Source organism: Cnephaeus nilssonii, assembly GCF_951640355.1.
Source record: "Cnephaeus nilssonii genome assembly, chromosome: 5".
Lineage (NCBI taxonomy): Eukaryota > Metazoa > Chordata > Mammalia > Chiroptera > Vespertilionidae > Cnephaeus > Cnephaeus nilssonii.
In genome coordinates, this window is record NC_137076.1 from 32,411,282 (window position 1) to 32,434,720 (window position 23,439).

General features: G+C 55.7%; 2 protein-coding genes across 2 annotated transcripts; one reads left to right on the forward strand and one right to left on the reverse strand.

The window, feature by feature from the left end:
- Window positions 1-1,774: 1,774 nt before the first annotated feature.
- On the forward strand, window positions 1,775-19,765 carry SHC2 (SHC adaptor protein 2; the record flags this gene model as incomplete). The annotated part of the gene is made up of 13 exons (XM_079772385.1): window positions 1,775-2,248; window positions 8,117-8,187; window positions 8,606-8,666; window positions 8,916-9,035; window positions 9,413-9,466; window positions 9,597-9,648; window positions 9,746-9,872; window positions 11,282-11,444; window positions 12,110-12,167; window positions 12,664-12,807; window positions 14,387-14,694; window positions 17,633-17,766; window positions 19,355-19,765. 12 exons carry the CDS (start codon window positions 1,775-1,777, stop codon window positions 17,759-17,761), a joined length of 1,761 nt encoding a protein of 586 aa, XP_079628511.1. The 3' UTR covers window positions 17,762-17,766; window positions 19,355-19,765.
- Window positions 5,328-6,194, reverse strand: LOC307100076 (small ribosomal subunit protein uS2-like; the record flags this gene model as incomplete). Its single annotated transcript, XM_079772392.1, has 1 exon — window positions 5,328-6,194. The coding sequence occupies exon 1, from the start codon at window positions 6,177-6,179 to the stop codon at window positions 5,328-5,330; it is 852 nt and encodes a 283-aa protein (XP_079628518.1). The 5' UTR covers window positions 6,180-6,194.
- Window positions 19,766-23,439: the final 3,674 nt, after the last annotated feature.

The following is a 23,439-nucleotide window of genomic DNA, read 5'->3' on the forward strand; positions in this document are numbered from 1 at the left end:
ATACCTGCCTAAGGGCACAAGATAAGCCTTCGTGTTTGTCTGATGCCAGGATCTGAATTCTGGCCATTGGGCTCTGTTCCTGCCATTCTTTCCTAGGGACAAAAAGGAAACACACACATGGATGATGTCATGTGACCAAGCCCTCTGTGTGATGACACCTGAGCCTAGGCCTTAAAAACTCCGACCCAGAAAGACCCTAACTCAGGAACTTGGGAGGGACAAACTGCCATTGCATTTTCCTGAAGGCGATGGTCCCAGCGACAGCACCACAGGGAGACCCCAGAGGGGACCTAGGGTGGGTGTTCTCTCTCTCCTAACTCTGTCTCCTTCCCCAGCCTGGGGGTGCTGAAGTTGAACACACACCCCTTGGACACACACCCAAACCCCTACATACACATGGACACACACCAGGACCCTGCACACCCACACTGAAATGCACATGACCCCCTAACCATATACCTGGGGAGGACCCAGAACCCCTCTGCATGTTCACATCTCACACAGTATACACACAACCTGACCCTCGCACCGTCCACATGCATGTAAACCACCATAGAGACACACAGCACACATAAGTCCAGATAGGGGCTCCCAACCCCTACAAGCCTTACCCTCACAGACCCAAAGGCCACGCCCTCCGCACTCATTCACCCCAGACCCCGTGGACGTGGACTCACAATGGCGACTGCAGTGTGACACTCGGGCAGCACCACCGCCTCCCCGCCCCCCACTCCCACCGGTTATGGGCCAATCACAGCCATGCTGGCTCCCCCCCCATTCCCCATCTTGTCTGCTGGGCAGTGATCTCATCTCTCTGATTTATCGATCCTGCTCCCAGCGGCCTTGCCCCGCCTTCCTCACCTGCCCGCACGCCCGGCCCCCTCCTTTTGTTTCCCAGCAGTCAGCCCTGCTGGGGTGGGGCCGGAGGGGGAGGAGGATCCGCAGAGACCGTCTGAGAAGCTGGGTCCTGGGGTGACCGTGACAACCCTTGAGGCCTGGGTGGGGTCGAATTGGCTGGGGCCGGAGAGGCCGGCCGCCGGGGAGGCTGAGGCCCAAGGGCTCAGCTGGGTTGTTGCCCGATAGGGCTCCCCAGAAGTGCGGGAGCCTATGACCCTCTAGCGCGTGCTCCTGGCTTACAGCCTGGGAAACAGGCTCCGGGAGAGGCTGCAGAGTAGGCGCTCAGCTCCGCTCTGAGCCTCCCCCTCTCCAGACCCAGCCTAGCCAACCTGGCGTGGCACTCCCCAGTCCGTCCCCGCACGGCCTTCAGGCAGACCCCTTCCCTCTCTGGGTCTCGGTTTCCCTATGAGAGTACCTTCGGCCGGAACAGTGAAAATGGAGGGGGCTGACCTTGGGGTTGGGGCTCTCTTCTCTCACCGCGCCTCCGCGCCTCTCCAGGCCCCAGTTTCCCCATCAGTCAAAAAGGGAAGTGATTTCTAAGTCTTTCCCACTTCTGTCCTAGGAACTTGGTCTACGGGTTGGGGGCAAAGTAGGGGATCCATGCCCGGGTCCTGGGTTGGAAACATCTCCCTCCCTGACGGCCAGATCGAAGTTAGCGCCTTGCACTCGGCGGGCCTCAGTTTCCCCACCCAGCCGCCCCGCCAGGCGCCGCGACGCCGAGGGCCGGGGTCCCAGGGGCGCAGCCCCCCGCGGCTGCGCGCTGGGCCGGGCGGATGACATCACCGGGCCGGGGGCGGGGAGGGAGCGGGAGGGAGAGAGAGGGCCTCCTCCGCGTCAGGCTCAGCGCCCGGTCGGGCTCGGTCCGGCGGCCGCGGCCATGACGCAGGGTCCCGGCGGGCGCGCGCCCCCTGCGCCTCCAGCGCCCCCGGAGCCCGAGGCGCCCACCACCTTCTGCGCGCTGCTGCCGCGCATGCCACAGTGGAAGTTCGCCGCTCCGGCCGGTTTCCTGGGCCGCGGCCCAGCAGCGGCGCGGGCGGCGGGGGGCGCAGGAGCTGCCGGGGGCGCCGACCCCCAGGCGGAACCCGCCGGCCCGGCTAGCGTCCCCGCGCTGGCGGCCGCGGTCCTGGGCGCCTGCGAGCCGCGCTGCGCCGCGCCCTGCCCCCTGCCGACGCTCAGCCGCTGCCGGACTGCGGGGACGCGGGGGTCGCGGGGCGCGCGGGGGACGGCTGGGGCCCCAGACGCGGCCGCCGACGAGTGGATCCGCAAAGGAAGCTTCATCCACAAGCCAGCGCACGGCTGGCTACACCCAGACGCCAGGGTCCTGGGGCCCGGGGTCTCCTACATCGTTCGGGTGAGTGCGCCGGCCGGGTCTGCTGGGATGCCATCCTCGGACACTTCAACCTGGGGGCTGGGGCTCCCCTCCCCCACTTCTTTCTCTCGGACACCCTGGACCTGAGGGCCAGGTATCTCCTCTCCATCCTTCCTTCTCTCCCCACCACTCCAGGCCCCCATCTCCAGCCCGATCTCCGCTGGGCGCCCCCAGCCGGGAGGCGTTGGGGTCGGGGTTCCCACGGCATCACGTGTGGAGAGGCGGGCAGAGGACCGCAGGTGGGTGGGGGACACGCATGCGCAGATCAAGCATTTCCCCCCCACCTCCACCCCATTCGGGTCGGGCGGGAGAGTCTGGACTGAGGGGACTAGGTGGGGGCATTCTGCTACCCAGACCCCCCATTAAAAGCTCCTTCGTAGACAACAGAATCGGAACCCGCTGCGACCTTGGCCTGAGGTAGGGGGCGCAGGGAAGGGGTATCTACAAAGGAGCGGCGCCCAGCCAGACCTCAGGATTCGACCTGTGAGACGGGGGACCTAGAATGTGGTGTGATAGAGGAATGGGTCTTTATCCCAGTTTTTTTTTTTTTATTAAGAACCTTTCAAACATACGGGAACGTTGGACGAATCGCCTGTGCGCCTGCACCTATGACTGTTAAAATGTTACGTTCTGTAGGCGCAGTTTATCTATCCCTGGTGAGCCACTAGGAAGTGAGCTAGCTGCCAGTGCATGACACTCGCTGTTCAATGCTTCCACCTGGTCTCCTGCACACCCACAGTTCATCTTTACACGTACGGAAGCTATCAGGTATCCCAGAGGGTCAGTGACCATTGGGCAGAATTCACATCTCTGCTGGCTTTTTGGTACCAGCACCCTGAAAAGTGATGTTTGCATTTAGTTGTACCTTTGCTGCCTTTACCAAAGTCCCCCCTCCTCCGGAACAGGTTGAATAGTGTCCTTCCCAAATTCATGTCCATTGAACCTGCGGACATGGCCTTATTTAGAAACAGGGTCTTTGTAGATGTAACCAAGTTAAAATGAGGTCATCCCTGGAGTGGGGTGGCTCTAATGCAATGACAGGTGTCTTTATAAGAAGAGGAAAATTTGGACAACAACACAACAAGAATATGGCCTGGCGTCAATGTGAGAAACGCCAGGGGTGACCCAGCTTTTGACCAGTGCACACCATTTGGCTTCAGACTGGCATTTGCTCAGGCTGTGCATCTGGGGGCAGGAAGCACAGGGGCATGCTGTATCGCCTCGGTGTTTCGAATCGGGAAGCTGGGGTGCCATTGTGGCCCGACACTCATACTGGAAACTGTGATCACTTAGTGTCCTGGGGAGAATGGTGTCCCCCCAAATTCATGTCTACTAGAACCTCAGAATGTGAATTTATTTGGAAATAGATTCTTTGCATATGATACCAGGTTGAGATGGGGTCATACTATATTAGGGACCCTAAATCTCATATGACTGGTGTCCTTATAAAAAGAGGGAAACTTGGACGTAGATATGCAGGGAGAAGTCCATGTGAAGATGGAGGCAATCACTGGACTGATGTGTCTGCAAACCAAGGATTGTTGGCCACCACCATGGGAAGCTGGAGTAGACAAGGAATGGCCCTCCCTGGATTCTTCAACTGGAGCTCAGCCTGCTCAACACCTCGACTTTGGACGCCTGGCTTCCAGAATGAGAGAGAATACATCCCTGTTATTTTAAGCTGTCCAGTTTGTGGTGCTTTGTTATGCGGTCCTAGGAAACTAACACATTGGTTAAGGTGACCTTTCTCCCTGGTAAAGTTACCATTTGTTTCCTTTAACTATCTGTATATATAAAAGGCTAAGTGACCTACCGTCTGTCCGTCAGACTGACTGGTATATATGACCCGCACTGGCAATTTAAAAATAAATGTTGACGTGGCACGCGCGATACATATAAAGCTCTCACTGGCGCCAATTGCAGGCGACGCCAGAATGTATCTGAAGACCCATATTGGCACAACATACCTCTGAAGCTGAAAAAAAGCATCGTCATTGTCGACAGAATATTGTTTATTTATTAATCAATTTATATATTATTTTCATATACATTTTACTAATTTTCTTTCATCTCAGACACTTGTGTATGTGCAGGAGGCAGCTGATCAATGGGTGAATAGTGATATTAAAATAGTTTGTATTTTAATTTTTTTAAAAATATGTTTTATTGATTTTTTACAGAGAGGAAGGGAGAGGGATAGAGAGTTAGAAACATCGATGAGAGAGAAACATGGATCAGCTGCCTCCTGCACACCTCCCACTGGGGATGTGTCCACAACCAAGGTACATGCCCTTGACCGGAATCAAACCCGGGACCCTTCAGCCCGCAAACCGACGCTCTATCCACTGAGCCAAACCGGTTTCGACATAAACCAATTCTTTTTTTAAAAGTATATTTTTATTGATTTCAAAGAGAAAGGGAGAGGGAGAGAGAAATAGAAACATCAATGATGAGAGAGAATCATTGATCAGCTGCCTCCTGCACACCCCTTGCTGGGGATCGAGCCCGCAACCCAGGCATGTGCCTTTGACTGGAATCGAACCTGGGACCATTCAGTCCACAGGCCGACACTCTATCCACTGAGCCAAATCAGCTAGGGCTTGACATGTAATTTTTTGCAGTAATGTAATTCCCACACGAATCTTTTTTTTCTTTTCTTTTCTTTTTATATTTTATTGATTTTTTACAGAGAGGAAGGGAGAGGGATAGAGAGCTAGAAACATCAATAAGAGAGAAACATCGATCAGCTGCCTCCTGCACATACTGGGGATGTGCCCGCAACCAAGGTACATGCCCCTGACCGGACTCGAACCTGGGACCCTTGAGTCCGCAGACTGACGCTCTATCCACTAAGCCAAACTGGTTAGGGTGGATCTTTCTTTTAATTAATTTCCTTTCAATGTGCAGGAATCCATACACCAAGCCACTAGTAATTAATAAGTATCTGTGGGGATGTACTTTTTTCCTTGGTAGACTTTATTTTTATTTTTTATTTTTTTAGAAACTGTTTATTTTCCATCAACCTTATTTCTGTTCTGTTAAGAATTTGTGGGAGAACAGCTTAGGACCACTCAGTGGTTGTTGCTACCCATTCAGTAGCCTGAGCAGTGGGGGCTGCAGACCAGTCTTCAGTGGCCGGCTGAGCACTCCAGTCTTCGGTAGGAAACTGCTGAATGGGCACAGAGGGCACCTGCACGCCTTCAGACCAGTCTGCGACCTCAGGCTGAGCAGCAGTGAACTCAGGAGCAGGAGCAGTCCATTCACCCTGAGATTCCTCCTTGGTCACAGCCTTTTCAGCAGCGGCCTGCTCTTCCTTTTCAATCTCCTCAGGATCTCTGTAGAAGTATAGATCAGGCATGACTTCCCACGGGTGTTCACGGGAGATGGTGCCACGCATGCGTAGTACTTCCCGGGCCAGCATCCACCACATCAGACCCACTGAGTGAGCCCCCTTGTTGTTGCAAGGGATGGCAATGTCCACATAGCGCAGAGGAGAGTCTGTGTTACACAGAGTGATGGTGGGCAGGTGAACATAAGACGCCTCTGTGAGAGGCTGGTGGTCAGCCCTGGGGTCAGTAACCACCAGAAGTCTTGGCTCCCGGAAGGCTGCCTGGACCTGGCTGGTGAAGGTTCCAGGAGTGGCAACAGGGGTGGCTGCAGTGGCAGCAGCAAACTTTAGCACGGCTCGCGGGCCAGTGTTCCTGGACGATAGGACACTGACGTCAGCTGGGTTTTCGATGGCAACAATGGCCGGAGCTGCCAGCAGAAGCTTCTCCCAGGTCCTCTTCAGATTGATGACGTAGATGCCGTCACTTTTCCTTTTGTAGATGTACTGCTCCATTTGGAAGTCAAGGTTGGTGCCACCTAAGTGGGTTCCTGCTGCAAGGAATTTGAGGACATCCTCCTCCTTCATTTGCAGGACATCAAGGGCGCCGGGCACTGTGAAAAGTTCCCCTTTAAGTTACGTGGGAACTGAGAACAACGCCGTATGGAGCGCTCCCTGGGTAGCGCGGAAAGCTCCTTGGTAGACTTTATATATATATATATATATATATATATATATATATATATATATTGATTTTTTTACAGAGAGGAAGAGGGATAGAGAGTTAGAAACATCGATGAGAGAGAAACATCGATCAGCTGCCTCTTTCACACTCCCTACTGGGAATGTGCCCGCAACCAAGGTACATGCCCTTGACCGGAATCGAACCCGGGACCTTTGAGTCCGCAGGCCGACGCTCCATCCACTGAGCCAAACCGGTTTCGGCTCCTTGGTAGACTTTAAAACTGAGGGACAACATCCATTTAGCACAGTGTGTAGGCAAGTCTCAGGTGCATGGGGCCCACACTGAGCTGGGCAGCTGCCTGGTGCCCTCCTCGCTGGCACCACTCACAGCCCTCCCATTATCCCAGCTTCTATCACCATAGTTTACCTTAAAAATTGAGGTAAAATTCACGTAACAAATTTAATCATTAATCATCCTAAAGTGTACAATTCTGTGGCATTTGGTATATTCACAGGGTTATGCAACCATCACCACTATCTAGTTCCAGAACATTCCATCACCCCAATAGGAAGCCCTGTCTCCAGGAACAGTCACCCCCATCATTCACCCCTTCCAGCTCCTGGCAACCACAGACCCACTCTCGGTCTCTGTGGATTTGCCTTTTCTGGACATTTTTCATGCCAATGGGATCTTGTGATGCTGCCACTTGTACGCTCTCCAATTGTACCAGTTACCCTCCAGCAGCCTAGAATCTGGAGGGATGGTTATGGCCATCTTCTGTTGCTCATGCCCCCACCCTTGGCAGCAGTAGAAGCTGCCTGGGAACTCTGCTGGTCATTTCCACCTCCTCTGTCCCTCAGCATTTTCTCTTGGAGATCCTGAATTACCTTTCCATGGAAATGGTGACCTAGGCAGGATCACGCTTTTCTGTAATGGATCACAGATAGTCGGTGCTTTGGGCTTCATAGGCCAGACGGTCTCCATCCTGTCTGCTTGCAGGCCCTGTGCTGGGCTCTGGGACGCAAAGTGGGCAAGATGACCCCACTATCCTGGTCCTCCTGGGCTTGCGTTCTAGTGGAACAGAAAAACAGATTGAACAGATAGTTTATTTATTTTAAATACTAGAGGCCCCATACACAAAATTCATGCAAGAGTAGGCCTTCCTTCCCCCGCTGCTGGCACCAGCTTCCAACTGGCACCCAGGAGGGCTTCCCTCCGGCTGCCAGCAGGCACCTGGGACCCAGGCTTCTCTCCAGTCCTGGCTTCCTCTGGATGGATGTCTGGAATGACATCCAGTCTAATTAGCATATTGCCCTTTTATTATTATAGACATTTTTATTGATTTCAGAGAGGAAGGGAGAGGGAGAAAGAGATAGAAACATCAATGAGAGAATCACCGATTGGCTGCCTCTTGTACGCCCCCTACTGGGGATTGAGCCCGCAACCCAAGCATGTGCCCTTGATTGGAATCGAGCCCGGGACCTTTCAGTCCGCAGGCCGACGCTCTATCCACTGAGCCAAACCAGCTAGGGCTGAACAGATAGCTTAATGAGCTTGGAGGAATCAACCAGATTCTATGGAACAAATTATGCAGAGCCAGGGAGGCCGGCTCTGAGGAGGTGACGCTGAGTCTGGAGATTGGGAGGAATCAGTATGAAAATAGATGGGAGGGAACAGCAGGTGCAAAGACCCTGAGGCTGGACATTGTCAAGGTCAGAAGGAAGGACTAGAATCCAGCAGGTGCAGGGGAGGAGGTGGACAGCTCATCTATCAGCCCCAGCTGGGCTCCTCCGCTGGTTCTATGGGCTCCACCAGTTCACCCCGTTCTTTCTTCCCTTAGTACATGGGCTGCATCGAGGTGCTACGCTCCATGCGATCCCTGGACTTCAACACTCGCACCCAGGTCACCAGGTGAGCCTTCCAGACGGCTGTGGAAGCCAGGATGGGGTTAGGGGTCCAGGAAGCTGGTTTCATTGGCTCTGCCCTTAGCAGAGGTCATCCTGTCAATGCCTGTGGCCACACAGAAGTTGGGGTCTAAGTTCAGGGGTTGTGTTGAATCTGATACCCGCAGAGAGAAGCAGCTGAGGGGGGTATCTGCCAGATGCCCGGGAACCCACCCCATGCCTCTGGCCCTTCCTCTTCTCCCCAGGTACCCTAGCACCCCTGCCTCTCTCATCCCCTCCCTCCTCTGAGCCCCTCCTCATCTCAGGGTCCACTGCACCCCTTTTTTTCAGCCCATTGCCCTCTGACCCCCACACTTCTCTGAGCTCCTGCCCCTCCCCAGATCCCTCTCCCCAAGATCTCTGAGCTCCTTTCCCATCCCCCACAGGGAGGCCATCAACCGACTCCACGAGGCTGTGCCTGGAGTCCGGGGCTCCTGGAAGAAGAAGGTTGGTGAGGGGCTGTGGTCTCCAAGTGGGTCTGGAGGAGACATCAAGGCCACGCTCGGACCCTGCCCAGCTAGAGCCCCTCTGCAGCCCCCACCGAGAGCCTGGGCCCCCCACCCTGCAGCCCTGTCCTGCCCGCTGCTCCCGGCCAGGCCTCCCCACTCTATGACCCTGTGTTGCTCCTCCAAGCCCCCCACCCTACGGCCCTCTACTCCCTCAGGTCCCCCACCCTGTGGCCCTTTGCCCCCTCAGGCCCCCAACAAGGCGCTGGCCTCCATCCTGGGCAAGAGCAACCTGCGCTTCGCTGGCATGAGCATTGCCATCAGCATCTCTACTGATGGCCTCAACCTCTCCGTGCCTGCCACACGCCAGGTGAGGGCCACACGCTGGGTGAGGGCCATGTGGCCTGACCTCAGCCCCAGAAGGGCAGGCGCTGGGGACTCACATGAGGTGAAGCCCGGAGGGATGGTTGGTGCAGGGCTTCATGTGACATGTTCACCTGGAGGTGAGCTGAGGCCCCACCCTGGAGCCCAGGAGGGATGCAGCCGCTGCCCTCACAGAGCCCCACAATTGTCACCACTGGGGGTGCTCCTGGCATCGAGTGTGTCCCTGTGTGTGTCTGTGTGTCTGTATGTGCCTGTGTATCCCTGCCCTCCCAGTCCCCTCTCTGTGGCCCTGGTCTAGTGCCCGCCTGAGCCTCAGGTTCCTGACCTCCGGACAGCCTGTGACCACGTGTGTCTCTCTGGCAGATCATCGCCAACCACCACATGCAGTCCATTTCCTTCGCGTCGGGCGGCGACACGGTAAGGGGCTGGGTGGGTGGACTTGGCCTCCTCTGTCCCCTGCATTGCTGGAGGTGGGCAGCCAGGAATCCTGGTCAGTGGGCCCAGGCAGGTCCGGCTGGCCCCCTTCACCCATCCCCTCTCTCCCCAGGACATGACAGATTATGTGGCCTATGTCGCCAAGGACCCCATCAACCAGAGAGGTGAGGGCCAGTGGGTGTGGTGGTGGTGGTGGGGGGCCCGGTGTAGACCGAGTCAGCTGCCAGGCCACACTGATGCTGTCACAAACGACCCCCCCAGCCTGCCACATCCTGGAGTGCTGCGAGGGCCTCGCCCAGAGCGTCATCAGCACTGTGGGCCAAGCCTTCGAGCTGCGCTTCAAACAGTACCTGCACAGCCCCCCCAAGGTGGTCGTCCCCCCTGAAAGGTACCAGCCCCCACCTGCTCCTCCTGGGCTTGGGTCTCCTCTGTCCCACCACCATCCCCCTGTGCTCCCTGCAAGCTCACCACAGGATCCCCATTCCCTTGGCTGATAAAACCCAGATAAAGGCAGCCCCTGCTCCCTGGGCTGAGGTGAGGGTTCAGGAGCCAGTCAGCGCTGCCGTCATTATTGCCATGAGTGCAGATGGGGGCAGTCAGCGCTTCTGCAAAGGCCCAGGCAGTCAATATTGTCAGCGTCTTGGCTGTTGTCTGTGAAAGCAGCTGTGGAGGGTAATAAAGCAATGGATGGGCGGCGTGCCAGCAAAACTGTGTTTATAAACACCAAAATCTGAATTTCATGAACTTGCACCATGCCGCCAAATATTGTTCTTTGGATGTTTTCTTTTCTTTTTTAAAAAAATATATTTTATTGATTTTTTACAGAGAGGAAGGGAGAGGGATAGAGAGTTAGAAACATCGATGAGAGAGAAACATCGACCAGCTGCCTCCTGCACACCTCCTACTGGGGATGTGCCCACAACCAAGGTACATGCCCTTGACCGGAATCGAACCTGGGACCTTTCAGTCCGAAGGCCGACGCTCTATCCACTGAGCCAAACCGGTTTCGGCTGGATGTTTTCTTAACCATTTAAATGTTTTATGGCTCCTGGGCTGACCCTGCTCTCAGCTACTTAAATACCTACTAATTGTTGGAAATTCAAATAAGCATACACTAAGGAAGAGGAATTCACAGTGCAGCACGAGGCCTTCCCCGGGATGCGATGGCCTCTTTGCCTTTCTCATGGGTTTGCACATCTGTCACGCGTGCCTGGCGGGTTTCACCTGCTATTGCTGGGCACCTGGAGCTGCTCCTGCCTCCACGGGCGGCACAGTCCTGCTCTGCTGCCCGAACTGGAACCTGTCGTTTGTGCCTGATTGAGGGGCAGGCAGTGTCGCCCCCATTTTGCTCTTAGGAACGATGCTTACTTGAACGAGCACTGGTGGGATAAATTTCTACAGGTGCCACCACAGGGCCAGACGGTGAGGGCGTTTTAAATGCCGAGGGTGTCTTACCGTAACGCACAGCAGGCATCCCGGTCCTGGGTGCAAGTCTGATGTGTCCTGGCTGCCTGGCCAGGCCAGAAGCCGACAGGAAGACGTGGAGACCGCCTTTTCTGAGGACCTGCGGTAGCTGAGCCATGTCCCATTGTATGAAAGAGGGAAGCGATAGACAGCACCCAGCAAGCGTTTCCTGGGTGAAAGCTCAGCGGATGGGAGGTGTGATCAGAGTCCCCTTGGGCCTGGCTTTTTCCACCCACCCTTCAGAGCTCAAGCCCCAAGGCCTTGGCGTCCCTGTTCCTTGTGCCTTGTGTCCCGGGGCCCCTGCCTATGCGCCTGCTTGCTGTCTGTCTTCAGGCTGACCGGGCTGGAGGAGTCGGCCTGGGGGGACGAGGAGGACATGGAACACAATTACTACAACAGCATCCCAGGGAAGGAGCCGCCCCTGGGTGGACTGGTGGACTCCAGGCTCACCTTGACACAGCCCTGTGCCCTCGGGGCCCTAGGAGCTGTCAGCCAGGTCAGCGCCTGTGGGCTCATGGGGGAGGGATGGTGGCAGCTGTCCCCACCTGCTGACTCCTTGGGCCTTGTCTCTAGCTTCTCCTTCTGTTCCTGTTCTCGATCCTAGAGGAGGGTCTCTCAGGCCCCCTACCCTTCCCTCCTCACCCAAACTGCACAAATCTGCTCCGCCCTGTTCTAGACCCTTCAGATGTATACACTCAGACATTGAGCAAATAATGATGTCAGTGATTCAATCAGGGCTGTGCAAAGGGCTTACAAGGAAGGTAACAAGAATGTACAAAAGGGAGACTGACTTGTCTGTGGTCAGGTACACTTTCCTGAGGCAGCATTGTTTGGGCTGGGCTCTGACGGGTGAATAGGAGTTGCCCAGGAGAGCCGTGCAGGGAAGGAGAGAATAGCATGTGCTGGGTGGCAGGAGGGTGCATGCAGACCACCTTCCGGAGTGGAGATGGCCTTATGAAGCTGTAGCAGAGGTAGGCAGTGGATGCAAAGCTGGGCCTGGTGGACACCCGGCAGTTGGAGAGCCAGGGCTTGGGGGAAGGTTAGAGAGTGTGAGCTGAGCTTCCCATCTGACTTTTGTCCCCAGTGATTTAGGCAGATTAGGTGGGAATCCTGGAAGAGGGGCTTGCATATTGCAGGAGGAACCCTCACTTTCTTTTTCAGGGAGCATCTCCTCCTCGAAGAGATACCCACGGCCTGCATTGGGAGCTGGGCCCCTCAGGTAGGGTAGGATGCCCTTGGGCCATAGGAGTGGCCCAGCCCCTCCCCCACTGGGTGCCTGGGTCCCCCTTCATAGGTTCTCCTCTCTGCATCATTTCACTTTCACTTGCGAGACTGTATTCACTCCACAAGCTCTTGTGAGATTTGACAGCATCAGTTTCTTTTTCTTTTTTCACCGAGATTTCTGGCTTCTTTTGAAACCGGAAAGCTCTGGCCCCCTGGGCCACTTTCCTGCCTGGCAGATGGGGGCAGGCTGGGTGGGTGGCTGTTCCACCAGAGTATGGACCTCTGGTGCCCATCACCCCTGATTGGGTATCTTTGGGGTTTTTTGCTCTTGATGGTGCTGCTCAAATGGGCATGAGGCTTCCTTCTTGGAGTGAGATGGGTGTGGGTGGGGCTCCCAGGTTGGGTCCCGCCCTGCCCCCCTCTGCACCCTAGGGCCTCAGTGTTCCCCTGGCTCCACAAGCTGACCTCACCACCCCTTCTTCCCTCCCCAGCCCCGCCAGGGGATGGCTACGTGCAGGCAGATGCCCAGGGGCCGCGAGACTACGAGGACCATCTGTACGTCAACACGCAGGGTCTGGACGCCTCAGAGCCTCTGCAGCCCGAGGACAGCCCTAAGAAGGACCTGTTTGACATGCGTATGTGGGGACAAGCCATTCTGAGGGGGACGGTCTTAGGGGACAGGCACAGCCTCCTCCCCTGGGGACTTCTCCCCCTGGGACTTTCCAAGTTGATGTTGGTGGGGTGGGAAGTCTGTTTCCTATGGGACTCCCTAGTCTGATAGGGAGTCTGAGCCTCCCCCTCTGTGAGGCCCAGTCTCTTGGGGGTAACACAGCTTCCTCTTTATGGGGGTCCCCAGTCTGATGGGAGAGGCCTAGTTCATATACCTAGAAAGAGTGGCTAGTATGATGGGGGAGACTCAGGCCCCTTTTTTGCGGGGAGGACTCCTCAGTCTGTTTGGGGAGGCCTAGCTCCCTACCATTGGGTCTGAGGAGGGATTTGAGCTCCATCCTCATGTGACTCTATGGTCTGAGGGAGGGAGGAGGCCCAAAACCATTCTGATGGGAATCCCAGCCTGATGGGGGAGGCACTGTCTGCTCTCTGGGGGACCCCTAGGCCAATGAGGGAGTCCTAATCCAGGTCCTGATAGTTGATGGTAGAGCTTGTTCCATCCTTCTGCCTGGGCCTGAGGGAGGGCTCAGTCTGATGGAGGAGGCTCGTGTTCAAAATGCCCTTCTTATCCCCCACACAATTCCATCCTCTTCCACAGCACTGTGGGAGGTGTGGCCCCCATGTTGGCCAGGCAGAGTGGTCCCCTCCTTCAGGACACCCCCTAGTTGGCGTTCCTTGAGCACCTGCCAAGCCAGCTGGAAATTTCTTTCTTCACAATGTTTGCAAAGCCCGTTCCCTGCCACCTGACAGCTGGCTGTCTTATTGCACTAATGACGGGCGGTGGATCTCCTGAGCACTACGGTGTGCCAGGCACCGGACTGAGAGCGTGGCCCTGCCGGCTCCTCACGATTCTCCGATGGGGAAGGAGGAGCTGGATGTGAGCTCCTTGTGAGGCAGGCTGTCCCCTCTGGACACCTCAGAGCCCAGCAGCCCCTGTGGAGAAAGAGATGCTTCTTGCCAGGCTGCAATTAGCACACAGTGCACACAGCACACAGCATACAGCACACACTCAGCACACACAGCACACAGCACACAGCACACACTCAGCACACACAGCATTCAGCACACACAGCATACAGCATACAGCACACACTAAGCACACACAACATACAGCATACAGCACACACTAAGCACACACAACATACAGCATACAGCACACACTAAGCACACACAGCATCCAGCATACAGCACACACTCAGCACACACAGCATACAGCACACACAGCACACAGCATACAGCACACACTAAGCACACACAGCATACAGCACACCCTCAGCACAGCACACACACTGCACACACACACAGAGCACACAACACACACAGCGCACACTGAGTGCACAGCACACAGACCAGCACACGCTTGGCCCGCACACAGTGCATACATAGCCACTGTGGGGGGCTTAGTGCAGGTCTGATGCACAGTAGGTGCTCCATCCATGTTACCCAGGTCCCCAGGGTGGATCCTTCCTCCTGTCCAGCCCCCTTCCTTCCCAGCAGGAGGCAGCTGCCCACCCCCTGCCTCCCGCACCCCATCCTTGCCCGCAGGACCCTTCGAGGATGCGCTGAAGCTGCACGAGTGCTCCGTGGCCGCGGGCGCGGCAGCCTCCCTTCCCTTGGAGGACCAGTGGCCCAGCCCCCCGACCCGCAGGGCCCCCATCGCCCCCACAGAGGAGCAGCTGCGGCAGGAGCCTTGGTACCACGGCCAGATGAGCCGTCGGGCGGCGGAGAAACTGCTGCGAGCCGACGGGGACTTCCTCGTGCGCGACAGCGTCACCAACCCCGGGCAGTACGTCCTCACAGGCATGCACGCGGGGCAGCCCAAGCACCTGCTTCTTGTGGACCCCGAGGGTGTGGTAAGGGGGACGCGGGGCGGGAGCGGGCTGGGTGTGGGACGAGGGGTGGGCGAGGCCGGGGCTGGCGGCCGAGCCGGGTTTGGGACGCTCCGGGGCGGGCGGGGCGTGGCCGGGCGGCGTCTGGGAGCCGGGCCAGGCTTCTGGCTGGGATGCAGGGCCAGCCGCGGCGCCCATTTTCTTAGCACCCTTTAGGTTTAATCAAGTATTTTTTTCGGATCGCAAAGCCCTTTATGTTTACAGATTCTGTTCTATTTACCAGGTACTTTAGAATTACAAACTATTTTCCAGTTTAAGAATTTTTGGATTTTCAGAGTATTTCTTGGTCTATAAGGCATTATGGGGTTACAAAATCTTTTCCAATTTCAAGGCCTTTCAGGGTTTACAAAATATCATCTTTCAACAATTGTAAGATGCACTTTTTTCATATTCTACTATCACTAATGCATCTTACAAATAGTGATGTCTTTGATAAATATGACATATTCAGTTTCTAGTGTATTGTAGGGTTCCAAAGCAGGTTTCAGTTTACAAGGGTCTTAAGGTCTGAAGTTACTGAATGCTTCAACCCTCTGATGCACACTTTTCTTTCTTCTCATTTTGATGTCTCTGAGGTCTGAATTATTTTTTTTTGAGGTCTGAATTATTTTTAAAAATGTCCCCTTTTTTGATAATAAATTTGTGTTTTTAAAAATATTTTTATTGATTTTTTTTTAAGAGAGAGAAAGGGAGAGAGAGAGAGAAACATTAATCGGCTGCTTCCGAATGCACCCCTGACTGGGATGGAGCCCCCAACCTGGGCGTGTGCCCTGAGTGGGAATTGAACCTGGGACCTTTCAGTCAACTGAGCCACACTGGCCAGGGCCTGAATTACTTTTTTTACCCATCAGTTGCATCTTTGAACAGCATTATTTTTTAAAATATATATTTTATTGATTTTTTACAGAAAGGAAGGGAGAGGGATAGAGAGAAACATCGATGAGAGAGAAACATCGATCAGCTGCCTCCTGCACACTCCCCACTGGGGATGTGCCTGCAACCAAGGTACATGCCCTTGACCGGAATCGAACCTGGGATCCTTCAGTCCGCAGGCTGACGCTTTATCTACTGAGCCAAACCAGCTAGGGCTGAGCAGCATTATTATTTGATTATTCATGTTCCCCTTCCCCCACCATGGCTCATGAAATGGTGATGCAGCTAACAGCTGCTTTGAGTCAATGAGATTTGGTCTTTTACAGTTCCTAACGCATTTTAGTTGTTACAAAACATGTTCCAGCCTGGCCAGCGTGGCTCAGTTGGTTTGAGCATCATCCCTTGCACCAAAGGGTCTCTGGTTCGATTCCTGGTCAGGGGAACCTGGGTTTCAGGTGCAATCCCAGGTTGGGGTGTGTGCAGGAGGCAATGGATTGATGTTTCTCTCTCTCCCTCTCCCTTTCTCTCTCTCTAAAATCAATAAAAACATATTTTAAAAAAAAACAACCGTGCTCCAATTTACAAGCAGTTCTAGGGTTTGTGAACTATTTTCCAGCATCCAAGGGCCTTGGGCTTTACAGGTTATTTCTCAGGTTGGAAGGTGCTTGGAGGTGTTAAAAGCCTTAGAGTTTACCAACTGCTCTTACCCGTCCAGAAGAATCCTCAGGACTGCCCTCGGTCTGCATACACTCCTTGTCTATTTGTAAAGGGTATACTCAGGTGGAAGGTGGTTGTGTGGCCGGAAATGTGCATTCAAGCCTGCTGTCCAGGTCAGCGGTCGCAAACCTTTCGGACCTCACGGACCACCAGCGGTCCGCGGACCACCGGTTGGTGACCACTGGTCCAGGTGACATGTGCTCAGTGAGCCCAGCATTACCCATGCAAGGTCTGGCAGGCAGGGTCTCTGTGCTGTATCCAGGTCTAGCATGCAGCGATGCTAAGATTTTTCTCATTCTAAGACACAGATGGTTTTTGGATTTGGTGATTCTGATTTTCAGATCTGTGTCTCTGAGATTCCAGGGATGTATTCATTTCTGAGGGCTGCCCTACAAATGACCACAAACTGGGTGTTTTCAAACGACAGGGATTTATTCTCTCTCAGCTCTGGAGACCAGAAGTCTGAAATCAAGGTGTTGGCAGGGCTGGTTCCTTTTGAGGCTCTGAGGGAGGATCTGTTCCATGCCCTCTCCCAGCTTCTCATGGTCGCCAGCAGTCCTTGCTAGTCCCTGGCCGGTTGACACATCACTGCGATCGCTGCCCCCATCTTCTCACACGTTTTTCTTGTGTTTCTGTGTCCAAGTTGTTCTCTTCTTCTTCTTCTTCTTTTTTTTTTTTTGTTAATCCTCACCCGAGGATACTTTTCCCACTGATTTTTAGAGAGAGAGAGGGAGGAAAGAGAGAGAGTGAGAGAGAGAGAAACACTGTTGTGAGAGAGACACATTAATTAGTTGCCACCCGCACGCACCCCAACAGGGGCTGGGGATTGAACCTGCAACCCAGGTATGTGCCCTTGACTGGGAATCGAACCTGAGACCCTTCAGTGCACAGGCCGATGCTCTAACCACTAAGCATGTCAACCAGGCTATGATCTTCTTTTAAGGACACAAGTCACTGGGATTTGGGCACTCCTAGGTAACCCAAGATGAGCTCATCTCAAGACCCTTCATTTAATCACATCTGCAAAGTTGCTTTTTCCAAATACATTCTCATTCATAGGTTCCAGGGGTTAGGGCATGGACATATCATTCTGGGGCCACTATGCAACCCGCTAGGAAGTGTGGCTCCAGAACCATACCTAGTTCTGGTATTCTGAGGCCAACTCCGTAAGTCTTGGATCTAGTGATTCTCACACTTGAGTGTGCATCAGAGCCACGGGGACGCTTGGAAAATGCAGGTTCCAGTTCAGCAGGTCGGGCTTGCCCCAGCTTGCTCTCTGGTGGTGCTGATGCTGAGACCTCGGTCCCCACAGGTTCGGACAAAGGATGTGCTGTTTGAGAGCATCAGCCACCTGATCGACTATCACCTGCAGAATGGGCAGCCCATTGTGGCGGCTGAGAGCGAGCTGCACCTGCGAGGTGTGGTCAAGCGGGAGCCCTGAGCCAGGTGTGTATTTGGCCCTGCTGGCTTCTGGCCATCACCCACTCATCACACTTCTCTTCATTTTAAAAACTGAGAAAGAATTCACATGCCACACAGTTTAGCCATTACAGTGGACACCTCAGTAGTTTTTAGTATCTTCACAGAGTTGTGCAACATCCCCCTAATTCCAGAACATTCCATCACCCCCAAAAGAAGCCCTGTCCCCCTTAGTAGTCACTCCCCACCACCTCCCCTACCCCCTGACAAATACTAACCCACTTCCTGTCTCTGTGGATGTGCCTGCTCTGGACATCTCACATAAATGGACTCACACTGTACAGCTTTGTTTATCTGGCTTCTCTCACTGAGCGTCATGTCTTCAAGGTTCATCCACGTTGCAGGGAGTGTCAGAACTTACCTCCTGTCCATGATTAATGTTTCAGTGTGTGGATGGGCCACGTTGTATGTATCCATTCGTCATTGGCCCCGGTGAACATGTGTGTGCGGGTTTTTGTGTGGCTGTGTCTTCATTGCCCTTGGGTGGGTCTGTACCTAGGAGCGGGAGGGCTGAGTTGTTATGGTGACTGTTTAACTGGTGATAAAAATCTCCAGGAGGAGGCAGCATTTGGCTACCCTGGAAGAGGGAACCGGTGTGGCCTGGGTCCTGCGGGCTGGAGTGTCAGGGGTGGTGAGATGAGAAGGTGCACCCTTGGCCGTTCGATTTCGGTGCCGGGGAGCCACAGGAAGGTTTTGAGCAGGGTAGGGCCAGGCAGATATAGGACCTCTCTGGTGAGAGAGGAGGGCTCTGGGGTGAACTCAGGGGTGGGCCAGGCAGGAGAGGACATGGCTGAGCTGGGGTGTGAGGGGTAGAGTGACCTGAGCTGCCTTTGTGGAGGAGGGAGAGACAGGGCCTGGGGATTCCAGGGTCTGGGAGCTGGAGCTGGGCTCAGGGAGGGAGGGAGGGACCGAAGGGGAAGGCAACTGCTGAAGTCCCCCAAGGGCTGAGCAAGAGGAGCTTCTGGGCCAGGTTGGGCTGCTCTCCTATCCCCATGACAAAGTTCTCCTTCCTTCCTCCATTCCACTCATTGCCGGTCTCCTCCCTGCCCCCAGACAGGCCTGGCTGCTGGCAGAGATGGGGTTCCCAGTCTGGGGAAGAGCTTCAGGAGTTGGGGGTGGGCCTGTGGAACACCTCAAGTGATCTGCAGTGCTCTGGGGCATGTGCCAGGGTACGACCTGATTGCCTTCTGTCCCCGAAGTTTGTGGCCTGAGAAATTACGCCAATGGCAATTACAATAGTTGCTAATGCAGCCATTGCTGTGTCTAAGGACTGTGCTCACGTCCCCACATCTCCCACGAGGTTCAGAGACAGGCACTGTTATCAGCGTTCTCATTTTGCAGAAGAAACCGCACCAAGATTAAGACACTCCCCTCGGGCACACACTGCAAGAAAATGGAGGAGCTGGGACTTGAACCCGGGCCCCTGGGCCTGAGACTCCTTGCTGGGTTACTTTACTGCAGTGTAACCAAGGTTTGGAGCACCTGACACGTGAACCTGGCCAGGTCTCTGGTTGCTGTCTCCGCTGACCCTTGACTTCTCCGCTTTCTCCTCCAGGTGATGGTTCCCACCCCGGGCTCCTGTCCCTGCTCCCCAGATGTCCCTGTTGTGGCCTTACAGCCTTTCTCTGGACCCTGGTCAGGCTGAACCGCTGCAGTCTCTCCTTCCTCCACGTGGGCCTTGAATCTCTCTTCTCCAGCCCACGCTTCGCTGGGCCAGGTCAACCATGCCAAGAGATGGGGGCTCAAGACCCCCCTCTCTCTCACCGAGCCCCCTGCCTCTTCTCTTCTGCCTGGAGTGAGGGTGTACATACCAAAGACAGAACCGTTTCTCGCCTTTAACGAAAATATATTAAAAAAATCCCTCGGTGTCCTGGTGAGGTCCTGGTGGGGTAGGGAGACACAGTCTCTTTTCCTGGATGGACTTCAGCTCATCTCCCTGGGAGGGGAAGGTTCCCAGGTCCCTGGCATGGAGCTGCAGTCCTGTTCTGGCCCAACTCCGTGTTTTCACCTGAAAAATTGGCGTGCAGTTTTTGAGGGAGAATTGAGGTGCTTTGGGTCCTCAGGCCAGGACACACGCTGATGTTGAAGTGGGGGGCAGTCTTGGGGGTATTGACCTGCACTGGACATTTCGAATCTGTTTGTAATTAAACTTGGGAATGACCACGAGGAGCGTGAGCCCACTGCACATTAAGGGGCCCTCTTGGTTGGGGGCTGCAGTCAGTCTCCCCAGTGGAAAGCCAGGTGGCACCAGATTTGGCCGCCTGGGGGCTGGAGGAGTTGGGGGGCTGAGGGCCTGTTAGGGGGAGAAAGAGGGTAGTCTGCTCTCCTAGAATCCCCAACATTTCTCAAATACCTCTATTTTTAGAGATAAGAATACCCCAACTTCTCTATTAAATGCACTCTAATTTCTCTTTGGAAACACCTATTTTATCTCCCCAATGCTACAAACCTCTCTCTTGAGGTATCCCAATATATCTGACAAAAAGCTCCTTGTTTTCCTCAAGTTGCTCCTATCTTGCCCCTAAACATGGGAGCTTGCAGGCCTTTCCTCCCCCTTTTCAAAGGAAAAGGCAGCTTAGAGCCTGGAGCTGCATGGGCACAAGGTGGCTCCTCAGGCCTAGAGCGGGGATGGCAGGCTCTTTGTCTCTGAGCCGCCTCCCTGTGTGTCCTCCAAGCCTGTCTGCTGGATGCCACAGGGGGCAGCCTATGACTCAGGCCTGAATCCTGGGAAGTACCACCTTCCTGCTTCTCCTCTGAGACCTGCCACCTTCCCCTTTCCATATAGTATGCTCCTGGGAATGGAGGAGAGGGCGAGGACTGAGGCGGGAGGGGGTGAAGACCAAGGCCACAGCATGAGGGGCACAGCTTAGGGTGGGTGGGGATGGTGGATACCTTCTGGGCCCCCTCCCTAGCGTGGGCCTGAAACCGGCAGCCTCCTCATCTCTGATTCCAGGGAGGCTACAGCTCAGGGTTTGGGGGAGTCCTGGCGGAGGGGTGGGGGGCGGCCGCACCTGTCAGTCACAGGGCTCTGCAGAGGCAGCAGCAGGTTTTGTTGACTTGGAGGGGTTTCTGTTGGGAGTCAGAGCCCTTCCAGGGCGGCCCACAGGACAGGTGTTTGGAATCTATCCCCAGGTACTTTCCCCCTCTGGGCCTCAGTTTCCCCAGCCCCCAAACGTGATGGGGTGGGGCTTCTGGCTGAGCAAGGCTGTGGTCAAGGTTCTGGGGTTCACTTTGAGGCCTGGCAAGACCTCCCCCCTGGCTGAGTCTCTCCTCACCAGTAGCCGCTTTCGTGAACTGATGACCAGCACTTACATCACACATGTTTAGGCATGTTTCAGTACTTTGCAAATAGTGACTCTGATGCTGTGATGCCCGGGGACCACTGAGAAGGAGGCAGAGAGGTTTGGACACTTGCCAGAAGTCACAAGGCAGGAAATATTGGTCCTAGGATTCAAACCCTGATTAAGTGGCTCCGGATTAATGTCTGAGTTGCTTAGCACAGGAATCAGCACAGAATAAATTCACTGCATCCTCTTTCAACTCAACTGGGGAGAGAGACCCTGCCCCCAGGTGCGCAAGGGTGAGTGGGGGTTGAAGCCCCCAATTCCCAGGTCAGCCTGGCGCTGCCCTTCCTTGCAGACCCTAGCCGGTCACTGCCCCTTCCTGGGCCCCCCTGTCCCTGTCCTGTCCATGGAGGCAGGTGGCCGAGGCCCCGACTGCAGAAAGGAGCACTGTTCCAGGAGTCATCCTTCCTGTCATCTGCCCATTTGTCTGGCAAGTTTTCATTAAAGACCCCAGTGTCTTGGAGACACGGCCGGGCTAAGACCGAAACAACCCTTCCAACCACAGCTCCCAGCCCAGCGGGGCTGCAGAATCACACACGTAATTGCTCTAGGGCACTCTTCATGACAGCTAAAGTTGGGGCTCAGGGGGCTCTGTCAGGCTGTAACACGGGGCTGGCCCAGGCAGTGGTGAGGTGATGCATTCACTGGTATCTGCCTCCCCTGGCATGCTGGTGTTGCCCCAGCACCAAGTGGGGCTCAGTGTTTGCTGGGTGAGCAACTCTGAGACAGGCCTCCTGGAGTCATGGCCCCCTCTGAGCCCCGCTTTCCCCATGTGGACCATGGGACTCTAAACCCCACCTCCCTCCAAGGTCCAGTGGATGTGTTGGAGGCGCGGGGCCTCCATCTGGCCGCATCATCTTGCCGGCTCCTCACAAACTGAGACTGGACTTGGGACTGGTCGGCCTTGGGTGCCAGAAGGGGAGAGTGAGGCTGAGAGGGAGGGCAGAGAGTGAGGAAGCAGGGGGCTTAGGGCTGGCAGGTCACAAGGCAGGAGGGGGGTGGGACCCCAGAGGGACCCTGAGATCTTAGAAGCTGCCAGGCCTGGGGTTGCCTTGGTTTCTCTCTCTGTGGGTAGCACGCCTGCGCTCTCCCTGCTCTCCTCCAATCACAGGCTCCTGTTGCAATTCTTACTCACCTGTGTCCCTCAGTGGGCCCCGCCTCTGTGGGATGCACCACGAAGTGGGCCCCGCATCCCTCGGTCACAGCTGTGTCCCTGTCCAACATCCAGCAAGTGCTCAATAAACATCTGCCCCTGAAATGGAGGGGCAGTCCCTTCTCTGGCTTCTGGGGTGGCTTCGCTGAGCAATGCCCATTCACCGGGAGGAGTGGGGCTTAGCTGCCGGGTCCTTATTTCTAGAAGGAAACTTGCACCTTTCTCGTCCGCGGAGGGGAGAGTTGGGGGAAGGCCGTTAGGGGCTGGCACTGAGAAAGCGCTCGGTAGTAAATTCAGATGCAGTTATTCCTGCTGCTGTTATTTTATTCTTCATTGTAAGTCGGGAAAGCTGCTCACCAGAGAAAGGGCCCACAGCAAGTAAGGGTCTGCGCTCCTCCCCAAACGAGCTGAAGCAGAGGCGTGGGGTTCCTGCTCCTCCTGCTCCTCCACCCGCAGGGACCAGCGCTGGGGGTGTCCATCAGCAAACGGCGACCACCTGCTTTCCCTCCCACTTCCCCTCGTCCGCCCCCTGGGTCCCCGCGGGGCTCCCGGTGCGCCGGGCCCCGGGGTGGCGCGGGGCGTGCCGCGAGGCGGGGGGCGGGGGCGGCGGGCGGCGGTACTAGGGAGAATACGGCGGCGCGGCGGCCGGGCTGGGCGGTTTCCCGCCGCGGCCGGTGAATGAGTCCGACTGCGCTGCCGCCGCCGCCGCCCTGGTGGAAGCTGCAGCCTCGGCCCCCGCCCCAGACCCGCAGCCTCCGCGCCGAGACCCCGGCGAGCCCGCGGGACAGCCTCCGCCTCGGGACACCACCCCTGGCAGGTGAGTTCAGGGACCCCGCCACGACCCGCAGGGGCTGCTAGGACCCCACCCCCACCCCCAGCTGAGTTAACCGAGGGGTGGGGGGTGGGTTGGGGGGGCGGTGTCGGGGGGGGGGGGGAGGGATCAGCCGGCTGCGCTGTGGGTCCCCAGACTCCTTTCCTCTCCCTTCCCCCACCCCACTTGCCTGGACCCTCAGCCCTGGGAGAAGCCACAGGTGGGTGGGAGCCGGATTGGGGGGGGGGCGGAGCTGGGACACGCGGGGGTCCACCCACACCCCGAGGTGTGGTCCCTGTAGACAGAGTGTGAAACCCTTTTAAAAAGCGCTT